General features: G+C 48.5%; 1 protein-coding gene across 2 annotated transcripts in view; it reads right to left on the bottom strand.

Moving 5' to 3' along the window:
- COL5A1 (collagen type V alpha 1 chain) overlaps window positions 1–13,212 on the bottom strand; it is a 159,410-nt gene that overhangs the window by 87,496 nt on the left and 58,702 nt on the right. For both annotated transcript variants that reach the window (XM_049832115.1, XM_049832116.1), the window contains exon 5: window positions 143–274. In XM_049832115.1, coding sequence (XP_049688072.1) covers window positions 143–274 — 132 coding nt within the window. The remainder of the gene's footprint in view (window positions 1–142; window positions 275–13,212) is intronic.

Raw genomic sequence — 13,212 nt, 5'->3', positions numbered from 1 at the left:
CAAAAAGAAGCTCTGTCTCAGGCCTTACAAATGAGTAGCAGGGAAGCTGAACAGGAGGAAGAAGCCGAGCGCGTTTGCATCCCCAATACGGAGCTGGATGCCGCTGCCCCAAAAGCATCCCCAAACCCCGCGAGAGACTTACGTATTCGTCCTGGTTGGGGTCCTGGGACTGGGGGGAGTCGGGGATGGCGGTGTCGCAGTCGGGGCTGTAGTGTTCGCAGTAATCGTGGGCTGCTCGGGGGTCCGCCACGATCAGGAGCTGCTGGATGTCGCCCTGCGGGGAAGGAAAGACAGAGCGTCAGGGGGATAAACGCCACCAAGAAATGAAAAGAAAAACATTTGGCAGGGTCGTCTCCCTGACACGGGCACCTCGCCTGCGATGAGCCAGGCGAAAACCCGCCGTGTCCAGGGCCGGGTCAAGCTGACGCTTATCTTGGGCTGCTCCATGAGGTGTGAAGCCACTGTGCTTCACGCCTGGTCCCAAATGCATCTTCCCGAAAGATAACGGTATCTGCAGAGAGGTCACCCCCACCCCCACAACACAACAGTGCTGACAGACCTAGGCAAGGCAGGTCCGGTAAAAAAATAAGAGAAAAGGGCTCTACACACCCCAAAACAGCAGTGTCCTGTGTACAGTAAAAGAACTCCTTTCCTGCCTGGTCCCATACAGCTCTGCAGGGCTCCAGAGTTGTCCTGCCCAGCCCAAAAAGCTGTTTATTGGCCTCAAAACTTCTCTGCTTCTCCCACTGCATCAGCCGGTCTTATAAGACATCACCCCCCCTTTCTACATCTTGCCTCGCTTCGATTTTCCACCCACAACAGAGTGGCAGACACAGAGATTAGAAATGCATTCGATAATCAGAAAAAGAGAAAAGAGGGAGGAGGTTTGCAGTGGCTTATTGAAAACCAGGTGCGCAGCAAGCTCATGCCGGTGGTGAGGCTGCTTAACAGACTGCTCGCTACATAGCCAACGAAGCCCAAAGGTCAGACCTGAAATCGCTTTTTCGTTTCCTAAAGAACCACCGCACTGCTTAACCATAACGCCAAAATCCAGTTTATTCAGTAGACAGTTACATAAGGCAACACTTTACTACTTGGATTATTGGAGCTGATTTCCCACCTCCCCCGAATTAAAGTATCTTATTTAATAATAGAAAAAGATGGCTAAAGCATCAGGGGAAAAAGAAGGAGCATTACAGCAAAACCGGGAGGATGACTTGGGCACATAATAGGAACCAGAGGCTCCAAACGGAGCCTTAGCCAGACTAGCGAACAGTCCCATGGAAAACCAAAGGATATTTTTGAAATTACGGGCCAAATCTGCCTTTCTGCACGCAAGCTGCACACGGTCCAGCCGCCGGTACTGTTGGGTCCATGGGGAGCTCAGCCTCCCGTGAAGACACACCATCGACTTCACCAGAAAGAAAAAAAAAACCAAAGTGCCGGTTACACTTTTGGCAGAGATCCGCCAGGAAAGGAGGTTGCAAGGACCAGGCAGACCTGGCCACAGCCTGCCCGGCTGCGAGGGGCAGCTCACGGCTGCCTGGGGTTTTTCTGCTCCGTTTCCAGATCCTCGCATCCATCTCTGCAGCAGCTCACCGTAACATCTGGGCACCTCTCAGATGCTACACGAGCTACCCTAAAATTGAGCACTAGTGTAAGCTTGTTAGTCATTGTTTCCTGTGAATAACCTTTACAAAATTAACAGAAATGTCTGCAAAGTGGTTTTCAATTTTCTATTTTGAGAAAGAGAAATAGTCTTTCCTTCCCTTTCCCTTTTTTTTTAAATAAATCCATAGAGCAGTCCTGTAGTTACTGTTCTGGCTTTTTCTTCTTCAACGTAACCACCAAAAATGGGGATGCAGCATTGGGAAAACAGAAAACGCCAAGTTTTTGTTTCGTAGAACACTTCCCAGTTCCAGCCAGCTCTGGCCACCACCTGACAACGTGACCTGCGTGAACTCGGCCGTGGCGTGACCTAGAGGACATCGTCCAGCCCCGAGCAGGGACTTGAAGGAGCTGGGGGGGATGTTATGGGGTTACTCACACCACAGATTATCATCCCTGTCTTCAAAGGCAGTTCACAGCAACAAAACAGGCTGCCCCTTTGGAGCTCCCTCCAGTGGAGAACGCTCAACCTGGCCAAGGCAATTGGCTTAAAGTTGATGATGTGAAGATCCTTCCAGCTGCTATTTCTGCACACAGGACCTCAACCACCCCTGCCCCTCACTGACACCCGAGTTAAGCCATTTATGCTCTTCTTGCACTTTAGGGGTTAAAGCTCCCCAGTTTTTCCATAGGGTTATGGGGAGTGTCCAGCACTGTTGGGATAAGCTGAAATAAAACAGCCACGAAAGCAGACTTGGTACTTGTCTCCGAGGCAAGGAAGGCAGGCTGAAAGCTTTTTCTTCCTGATAAGGTTGGATTTACACCTCAAGGAGAGCTGATAGTCTGCATCCTATAAGTGACCAGGACTATAACTGCATTTCCTCAAGGAGCAGATAAAACAAAGAAAGGCATGTTGGCTAAACACAGTGCAAAAGGTTAAGCAGAAGAGAATTTGCTACAGCCGAGTTTGCTTTTAGTCTCAGTTGATGGCATCTCCTGAGCTACGTACGGGGAAGAATCCTGGCTCCATCCCACCCTGCTTCCCCGCAGCACAACAGGAGCTGAGCATCCTCTGGGTGTGATGGCTCAAGGCATTGGCAGCACCTTTGAGTACATGGAAAGACATCGCCTGCAGGTCCCAGGAGCCACAGGCTCAAGCCTGGGGGCCACGGCAGAACCCCAACCTCACTCAACGCACCGAGGGACTGCAGGAGCCCAGCAGTTGCTGCTGAATGAGCGGGGGAGGATGAACAAGGGAAGCTTCCTGGGGAAGCTAGTTCTGGGTCAAGAACCTGAGAAAATCAGTGCATAACTGAATAAATTTGGTATGCGAAGGGTGCCAGGAAAAAGCGTGAGCTGCATCAGACAGCTCCTTCAGAGCTCACCACGCTTCATGAGCGTCATTCAACATGCCTGCTATTTTCCCGTTTCCTTTTCAAACGCAATCAATCACCCTGCGAGCAAAGTTCATCCTTTTCTTGTTGTTCCAGCAGTAGCGCGCAAGCGTGCAAAATCAGGAGGAAAACCGACGCACCCGGTTTTGGGGGAATGAGAGCCCCAGGGAGCATCTGAGCTCAAGTACACTGACATGGGTTGAGCAGCTCGGTGGTGGGGGAAGAAGGAGAGCTCACAGGGTTGCTGGACCATTCATCTTTGTTTCATTAACAGCAAGTGCACAGCACTGGTGGCTACCCCCGTGTTAACACTTGTAAAAAGCAGACAGGAGTAAAACCTTGTTAGCAAGATTCCCAGTCAACTGACCTCATCCCTCAGTGCAAAACAATAAAATGGGCTAATTTAGCCTGTAATAAAAAGCCCCACTATCTGAACTTCACAAAAGATGCACAAAGCTCTGCTGTCAAGAGCCCCATTTCTTTGATTTAAAAAGCCGACTTTAAATAGAGCAAGCCATGCTGGGAGGTTCGCAAGCCTTTTGTGTCCTCTCAAGTGTGTTGCCGCTAATAAATTTCACCAAGAGATAGCTGCCCCCAGCCCCAGCGCGGGCTGACAAAGGCAGCAGCCAGCTCCGCTCCCTTTCCTCACTCAAGTGTCTATTTGTTTCACTGTTATGGTTACACAAAACACCCAAGCCTCTCTCCTTCCTATGTCAGCATCTGCTTTTTTCAGCAAGAGCAGCGATAACGGAGATACCATTAATTTCCACCACCACCACCTCCACAACAGCTACAGTTTTTCCAGGAAGCCTTTGTAAGAGAGAGAACTTACAATTACACTAAGAGAGCGGTTTAAAGACTTTACCAGCCAAGTCACTGAGGTTGTTAAAACTTATTTTCAAGTCAAGAGGTATCTAAGTCAGGGAGCAAGTCAGGGAGCAAGTCAGGAACGCACTGGTGTCGCTTCGAAGGAGAGGTCCCCAGCACAGCATCCTCCAGGTCCAGCCACCCCTGCAGGCGGCGGGTAAAGTCCTGTTTTGGCATGTGAACAACTTGGGCACACCTGGGCACACAGGGCTCCAGAAAGTGCTCCAGTAACTGGGGTACTTCTTAGCATGCAGAGGCTTTTTCTGGGTTTGCGCTTTCCTGGTTTGACAAAGAATTTGAAGTGGGGGGAGAGGAAGGTCAATTTTTGCCTGAAAATAACCAATATTTCATCCATCAGAAGAGCTAGTTTTTAAAAAGGGGAATAAATCACATTTTGACCTTTATTCCTAGAGCTTCCTGAGAAGAGGAAGAGGCAGGACAGCACATTTATGAAAACGATTGTGAATTGTGAGGCTTTTATTTGCTCCACCAAACAGATGTAAGTGCTAACTGTCAGGACCAGTAAGAATCTGTCTGACATTTATGGTAAAGCCATTTATGCCTGATGACTCATTTGCTTTATGGATTAAGTTCCATTGGGCCAGTTGAATTAAACTCCCCAGCCAGCTCCCAGACAAGACTGGAAAAGCTCTTCTGGAGCATTTTTTAACACTTATTCTATATGTGTGCAAAAATGTCACATCAGTTCCAATGACATCAACTTCAGTAACTTAGAGAAATCGCTGTGGTTCAACAAAACAAACAGCTGGCGAGGATAATCGGAGTGACTTCATCTGGCATTGGCAGCAGCTCCATAAATACTGGGATTCTTCAGGGCTCTCACTGCAATGCACCGATAATTAACTGGACTGTTGTTTTAACGCATTACCCCAGAAGTCTTACAGACTCTTAACACCCATAAGAATAAATACCGCTCGATGTGCTTTTTTTAAACTCCTACATTTAAATTGGATAACCAGAGGCCCAGGATGTACAATTGTAAGGCACACAAAAAAGTCTTAAAAAATTATTGGAAGTAATTGGGATGTTGCTGAGTTTTATTATGACAAACTCACTGGTCCATAAATGCAAACCCAGTCGGGTGGCTTAAGAGTGGCAGAGGTTCAATGCAGCTCTATGATGAAGTGAAAGCTTAGCGATCCCAGCCACCAGCGAGCTTCCAAAAAACCTAATCCCTGTCTCGGAGACAGCCTGCCAGCCTTCAGATGTTCCACTTGATAAAACCTGTCATCAGCACTTGCCCATGGACAGAGGCTCTCTGCTAAGGACACAGCAGCCGCCCTGCTCCAGGGCTCCGAGCAGCTCCTTGGCTGCACGGGTTGGAGTAAGAGCAGTATCGGAAAAGTCGGTGAAGAAGGGAACCAAGGGGTGACCCGGAGCTCACCATGCCCCCGACTCTACCAGTGTAGCGAGACCCCAAGTCAGAGGTACGATAACCGTTCAGAGCATCGGTGCATCTTTTGTTGTACAGGCATTATCCCAGATCCCTTGTTTAAACACAGCTGCTCCAGAAAAGAAGCCAAACTGCAGCGATGGGGGTCAGACGAAGCTTCATCACCCCCACCGGCCCCTGTACCTGTGTCCTGAAACCCTCTCGCTGGCCAGCCGTGGACAGGAGTGAGCTCACCAGACAGAGCAACTGGTACCTAAAGGGCATCCTTTGCGCTTCCAAAACTTTTGCGCTACAAAACTGGATAGCAATAGTTGAAGGTCTGGCTCAAAAAAAAAAAAAAAAAAAGTCTCGTCTTGCATGCAGTCACGAGTCAGCTACCAGTACTTGGTGGTTTGGATAAATCCAGCGCGGATGTTTGCTTCCCTGTCCTGCGTAGAGGGGCTGCAGGAACGGAACGGACAGGGCAGCTTTGCTGTGAGACCTCTCCTATTTCCCCTCTCGGGCTCCAGTGACCGCAAGAATTGCTTCCTCTGGCTTTTGGCACTCAGGAGCCTCTTCTGAGCCCTCTTTAGAAAAAAATAGGTTTAATTAAGCAGAAAAAGGGATAGAAGTTTCACTAGAACCAAATATGGCTTCAAGGAAAAACCTCTCTTAAGGGCTGATAATAGTTTCTCCTTCTCACTGCAGCTCCATCTGGGAGAGGAGGTATCCCAAGAAACCCTGCTCTCACGACACAGCAGCCTAGTCCTGCAATCCCACCCCAAAGCTAAGCCATTACCCTTTCTGATATTAAACTTACAGAACACAAACTACAGTAACTATTTGAACAACCCACATACCTCTTTTCCTGACCACAGCAACAAGAAGAAAATAAGCCCTTTGGCTCAAAGGTATTTAACCTCCCCAGTAATTTTCAACCTTTATTTTATAATCCCAGGGAGGAACCCGATTTCCTATCGCGCGAGGATCCGCTAACTCGCTGTTAGCCCTGGCCGCTGGCTTTGAAGAAGCGGGGCAGGGAAGAGCAGTCCCCTCCTCTGTGCCTCTTCCCTTCCCTGGACCCTGCCACCCTCTGCTCCGAGCCGTCCTCAACAGCCAGCCCTGCTCCGATGGATGGAAACACGGTTGGGCAATGCCACGTCGAGCTTCCTCCATCCGTAACTGCCAGATCCTCGGGTCAGCCATTCCATGGCTGTTTCTTAGAAAATACACTTTTTGGAGCAAGGGGCTGTATTTCATAGGTGCTTGCAGAGACCACAGCAAGCTGTAGGTCTGTCAGTGTAATATCATGACACAAATTATGAGCAGTTTAGCAAGGACTCCTTACTGGACGGGAAGGACAAGCGATTCTCTAAGAAGAGAACAAAAGCCAGATGGCTTTGCTAATTCTGGAAAGCTCTCCTGAAGAAGCTGTCACTCTGCCAATACCCAAATACCCATCAAGGACTCGGGTCATTAGCAGAACAGGAGACACTAATACAAGGTTCATTTCCAGGCAGCTCCTTTCCCCCCCAGCCCCAGCTCTGATAACCACGCAATGTAAATAACGCCCTCCCCTAATGTAAACACTCCCTGGGCAGTGGCCGCAGCCGCCGGCGCAACACCCAGCACCCTCTGCGCTTGCCAGAGCAAATGCAACGCCAGAACTTGTGCCAAAGTCCTTTTCTGTCTAAGTGACAACGCAGAGCTAATTCCCAAAGACAATACGCACAGTATTCATCAGCAGTATGCATTATTTACACCACTACTTTACAGGCAACGGACAGACCCCTTCCAGTTTCCTATCCTTGATGGGTGACAGATTTTCTTGCCTTTCCAAATGGCTTAGTTTGTCAAACCCTTTAATGATTGCTGACTTCTTCCTGCCACTTTCCCTGGAATCCTCACCACACCCTGACAGCCCAGAGCTCTTTGCTCTCTCCGGTCCCATGTAACATCTCTACAGTCACCCCTTTGCGACCCTGGTCCACTTGACCACCGCGTCCTGTCCTGAGAGTTTCTCGCGTAGCGACTGGCAATGCCCCGAAGAGAACAGAAAAGGGACAAGATGAAAAACCCTGACCGAGCTCAAATGGATGTTTAATGATGGGGCAAGAGCCCGAGCCAAGCTCCAGCCTTGCCACCCAGACCACACGGTCCCATTCTCCCTGCACCAACTCCCCCATCCCTTCACTGCCAACACTGATTCATCCCCAGGCACTTCGCCTAATTGAAACCTCCATCCTTTCAGAAGAGACGTCTAATCACCAGTTTAAAGCTCCCCAAAAGCTCTAGGGCTTCTTTATGCTTTGAGGCAATGGTACTTCACCTTATCCAACCTTGACCCTAACTGACTGAAGGGGGCCGCAGCGCTCAGATGAAGCATTTTGTGTGCATCGCACAGTTTGCAACCCCAGGGATCCCACCGTAAGCCATAAATCAGCATTGCTTCCAGTGGGCGACGTGTCTTTCCTAGCTAAAAGCCGATGCCTAGACCTTGGAGGACAGGTTTTGTTCGAAAATTTACCAAATGGGTGGAAAAACCCAGATAAGGCAAATTAGCAACCTGTCACTTAATTAAGATCCAGGAACTTAGGGGACACAGGGTGGAGAGAAAAAAAATAACCAACCAATCCTTAAGAAAGGGGCAGCTTGGAAAACAGGTGGCATTGGCAGAAGCACAGAAAGCGTCAAATCTACAATGTATTTACTGCAAGGCTATCATAGCAATGCATTTCTCCAGGGTTTTTGTTTCAGAACTGGCAGAGCTCCTGTGGGGACAGCGCAGCACCCCTCGGCAGGTCCACCCCAGGCAGCCAGCCTCCAGCCGCGGCACCGGTGGGGCAGGACCTGCAGAGCCAGGCTGCACGAGAGGCACGGCTGCTGGTAACAAGGGGGATTTGCTCCAGCAAATGGGAAAATATAAGCTAAAAAAGAAAAAAAAAAAAAAACAACACAAAAAAACCCCCAACCAACCAACCAACCAAAAAAAAAGAAATAAATCTGAAGGTAGGCATGGCCAGCAGAAACCAGATTGTGGTTTGAATCTCTTGTCCTTACAATGCCGGCTGGGAGGCTCCCACCGGAGCATCCCGGGTCAGGCAGCGCAGAGCAGGAGGCAGCGTCCGTCCCACGCACGTACCAGGGGACACGTCCAGCTTTCCCTTGACTCATGTCTGGTGCTGCAAACCACCAGACATCGGCTGCGTGCTCCACAGACTGCACTGCAAAGCGGACAAGGACTTTTAATAACTGTCGTAGCTAATTGCACAAGGGAGCAGGACCCACCCAGAGGAGAAATGACTCCTCAGCTTCTGTTTATCCTCACGCCTTACAGCTCCGTGCCGGCAGCCTGACATCAGCCCCGCTGCAAACGTGGTGGCATCGCCGTCACGCACCGCAGCCCTTCGGAACAGGATATTTGCAAGTTTTGATTTTTTTCCCTTCCGCTTCAAGCTCCCCGCTCCCCTCCTAACCCAGGTCCCCCTTAAAAGTGCTGCCATCCGCAGGGCCGGCGCTCCGTCCTTGGTTTGTCTGCATTCCTCCTCTTTTGAGCGCACCGCAACTCTGTCGATGGGACTGGGAGGTGAAGCAGCAGCCAAGCAGTAGGGACTGCAGGAAAGGAAAAGGCAGCCAAGATGCCTTAAAAAATAAAGCAAATACAAAGACCTGCTAAAAACACCCAGAGAGACAGATATCCTTAAATCAACAACCGTCAGGCTCAGACACTCAGCTCCGCTGGCTATTTTTATACATTTCTGTCTGTTAAACAAACCACAATCTATCTGCTAGGATTTTTGGGTGTAAAGCAATCAGTTATGGAGACAGAAAGCGGGATGCGACTGAACGGCTTCCCCTACTCCGCAGCCCCAGCCTGGAAGGATGGAGAGACAGGGACGGGGCCACAGATTGGTGTGACAAAAGGCTGCTTTATAGTTCCTCCTCTACAGCCTGGCCAAGCGCTGTGGTAACACAGGCAAAAATAATATGAGAGGTTTCTGCAGCTATTTCGCAAAGAGGGGAAAAAAAATAATAGCACATAGTTCAGGTTTTTTAAAGGCAAAAAAAAGAAAGAAAAGAAGAAACCCCCTGACAGTCCCACCTCTCTCCACCCCAATAAAGAGAGGACATTACTCTCAAATTTCATTTTCCTATTGTAAAGTCAGTCTTTATATTTGCAAAATGAGCATTTTAAAACTTTTTTTTTTTTTTTTAAATTGTATGTTCTGGGCAGATGGTCTGAACCCCCCCAGCAGATTAGAAACATATGTGAAGAACAAGGAATCCAAACCACACGTTTTTATTAAGCTGCATGACTTCTAGTTCAAATTTCATCACATTGAAGTAAATATTTTCTCTCTAAAGTAGCAGCTACATGTTAGGTGATCCATAATAGATGTTCCATATATGCACACATGCATACATGCGTGTCCTATGCTTGCTGATAAACTTGCTAGATGTCGATGTGAGACCACACAGCTGAAGCTGATATCGCAGTTTTTCTTTTAAAAACAACCTGCCTGTGCACACACACAATTGAAAAAAATGAAAGCTGCAGAGTTCCCAAATTTCAGAAATACCAGATTTAAGGTTGCATACCCTAAAATCTACCACTGTGTACAGACATATTAGCATATAGTCTTTCGTTATGATACTTTTCCAGAGCACTTCCACCTCATGGGGTGCACAAGTGAGGAGGATGCTTTCCTTTGCAGCCCCTTTGCATGTCATTTGCACGCCTCCCTGAGCTCCAATTTGCAGCCCCGGTGCTTGCATACGCTTTGCATATCTATGCTGCGTATCTAAGCATGGGTATTTTTAAGTGTGACATCTATAGATGCAGATGTTAAGCACTGCTGCCTTAAATGAGCTCCTCCACGGATAGAGGAGGAAAGCATCCAGATTTGGGTCCTTCTGAAAGATTCTGACTTCCTAACGATTTAGTTTCCACTTCAGGCTTGGGGCACACACCCTGCTAAAGCCGTACATATCCCTCGCGGCTTTCCTGAAGCCAGGGCTTAATCCTTATCCCCCGGCCTCTTCCTGCGAAAGCTGGGACATGTCAAACACAGCTATTGCTGGGTGTTTACAGAGCGCCTGGGCATCGCCTCCGGAGCAGGAGCACGTGTTTCCCGCTGGAGCACCGACCGCACGCCACGTCCACAGGGACGGACCTCGACCCGGTCGGCGCAGCCTCGGCAGCCCGTGCCGGGGGGACCGATCCTTCCGTGCAGCTCCCTGTCCCACCCAGCCCTTTGGAGGACACCGGTGCTCTCCACCGGCCACCTCTGAAGGGCTGACCCGGACCAGCTTGAAGCCAGCTGAGCCTCTGCCACTTACCCCCCCCACCCTCACCAGTCACCCAAGCCAAGCCCTAATAGTCTTTGGGGTTTCCACCACCAAAAGCCAAACCACAAGACCTACTCACGGTACCTGCCCAGGTTCTGATTTCAGAAACCCACACCCTCAGCTGGTGGACACCAGCTCCAGGGGGACCATAGGGCTGGAGGATGAAGAACAGCATCCATCTAGGAGCAGCAGCCTGCTGTGGCTCTCCTGGCCAGCTGGGGACCATCCTCAGCTAACACTTTTCCCTTGAAAAACCATTTACAGATCTCCTGCAGTAACACCTTCCCCAAGAACAGAAAACGGGACAGGAGCTGGCGTCCCTTGGCTCGCTGGGACTGAGTCACCAAAGGTCCCCGAGGTTCCCATAGCTGTGGGATGGAAACCTTGCAATGCGATCTATCTAGACCGTGCTACTAACCAGGTTTGACTGGAAGAAATAACTCCTTTGCTGGCTTATTTTTGAGTTGCTGGCTGGGCAAAGGTGTTCCTTCTATTTCAGGGGAAGAGTGAGAAAAAGAAAAAAAAAAAAAAAAAAGGTAAAAATCCTGGCTGCAGAGAACCCTTCCAAAGTGACTCAGTTTTCTTTGGCTGCTCCAAAACTCCCATGAACATGGTAAATAGTCTGACTCTCTTTTCTCCTCTCCAGTTTTGACTGAAAAATAGGAAACCCAATTCTGAGAAAAGCTGGAATGAGAGAAAAGCAAGTTTAGACTCTGCATGCAGGGCCAGCTTGGCAGAAGGACTTGGCACACCTGCACCATCTCCGAGGGAATGGGGGAGATGTTAAGGTCAGACCTGGTGTAGGTCCTTAGCAGACCTGATCTATGCAGGCTCCTTGTGTGGGATGTTAAATGTCGCCTCCGTTCAGCTAAGCAGAACCAGTTCTGGCATTTTTGCCACCACAAGGAGCTAGAGCAGACCTGGGGCTCTCCCCACCAGGATCCTATCTAGAGGAACTTTTTGGAGTAGAGCCGTTACATGCGTAGCAGGCGTGCTAGAGGGAAACACCTTCACCAAAGAAACAACCCAACCTTCTGGCCACCTCTGTAATTGCAACTGCTAGCAACTAAACATTCATCTCCCTTGTGTATACCAGAAACCACACTGAGAGTTATTTAATTTGAAGGTTTAAACTAACACATGAGGAAGCATTCTTCTCTAATGAATTCATTAGGACAGCAATGCATTTTTTTGGCTGGTTTCCCCTGAAAGCAAGCCATGTGTGATCTCTTTGTGCAGCCACAGGTGTGTCCGTCTATCTCAATAACTCTTGGAATCCAATAGCTGATTTCAATCACTTTTGACAGAGGAAAAAGGCTCAAGATAATTAAACTCCTATGAACGTCATGGAAACAGACAGCTAGGTAAAAGAAAGGCATCATGCAAGTTCATTGTCTGAGGGAAGGCTTCGTAGCCAGTTCACATCTGAGCAGATATAGGCACTCACAACAAGAAGACATCTCTCTAATGTTCCTGCCATAAGAAAAGTTTAAGCAACCACGAGACACAAATTAGAAGGAATCTGGACCTGACTAATCTCAAGGCATCTCCGAGATTTCCAATTCCCACAGTAACTGGAAAAAGATGAGCTGAAGCACCACAAAATAAGCAGTTGTTCTTGCATTTCTGCCTATACACGGAAAACACCCTCTTCTCAATTTTTCCAGACCCAAGAAGAATGGAGGAGAAAACCAAGCATCACCGGGCCTCAGCTAGCCAGCTCCCGTGGCAGCTCTCCAAGGAACAGCACGGGACAGGGCAGAACCCAAGGGTTCGTTGCTACCTGTCGTCAGATGCCGGCCACGTTCAGGCTGGCATTGCCACCCAGGCAGCCTCGGATGAGCCTTTACTCAAAGACAGTTGCTTATCCATCTGCACGACAGACTTGTAATCATTACTGGCTCTCCAGCAAACACACTAGGATCAAACCCTTGGAGCTATTTTTTTTGGTATATGACCACACAGCAGCTTGTCACTCTGTGATTTCTGCCTTCAAACTCTTCATTTGGCAACTTAAAATCGGCATTTATGTCATACTCTGCCCAAATTACAGTGTTGATCCCTAAAAATAGAGGCCCCACAATCACCATGTGCTCTGTTGTCACTGTCTTTACATCTAGTCCAAATACAACCTTCATAGCATGGTCACTATACAGCTGTTGGGCTTTTTCCCCCCTCCAGATTACAAATGCTTAGCCAGGAATAGTGTACAACTATAGGATAGCTTTGAAAGAATGCTTTAAAAACTGCTCAAAAATTGTACTGTTGAGTTCACAGGTATTCTTTAATAGATGCACCCCTCCCATCTGTTTACAATATTAATACCACCGCTGAGAGTGACTTCATAGCAACAGATTATTCAAAAACCCCAAAGCGATCAGACATCTATGCAGAATTTAAACACCATTTTCTTTTTTCCCTTTTAAGTTATTGTCTTTTCCAAAGTGTTTGCAAAATAACAAGTATGAATAACTCTACAGAAGAAGTTTTTCAAGCGGTTCCTTCCAATTGTTTTCCAATAGGGGCTGATTTGGCTCAGGTCTATTCACATGGTGTGGTTTTGTTCCCTAACTGAAGCATCAAATTATGCTTCTGAACCCT

This window comes from Accipiter gentilis, chromosome 29 (genome assembly GCF_929443795.1).
Source record: "Accipiter gentilis chromosome 29, bAccGen1.1, whole genome shotgun sequence".
Taxonomy (NCBI): domain Eukaryota; kingdom Metazoa; phylum Chordata; class Aves; order Accipitriformes; family Accipitridae; genus Astur; species Astur gentilis.
This window is presented reverse-complemented; position numbering and strand designations above follow the sequence as displayed.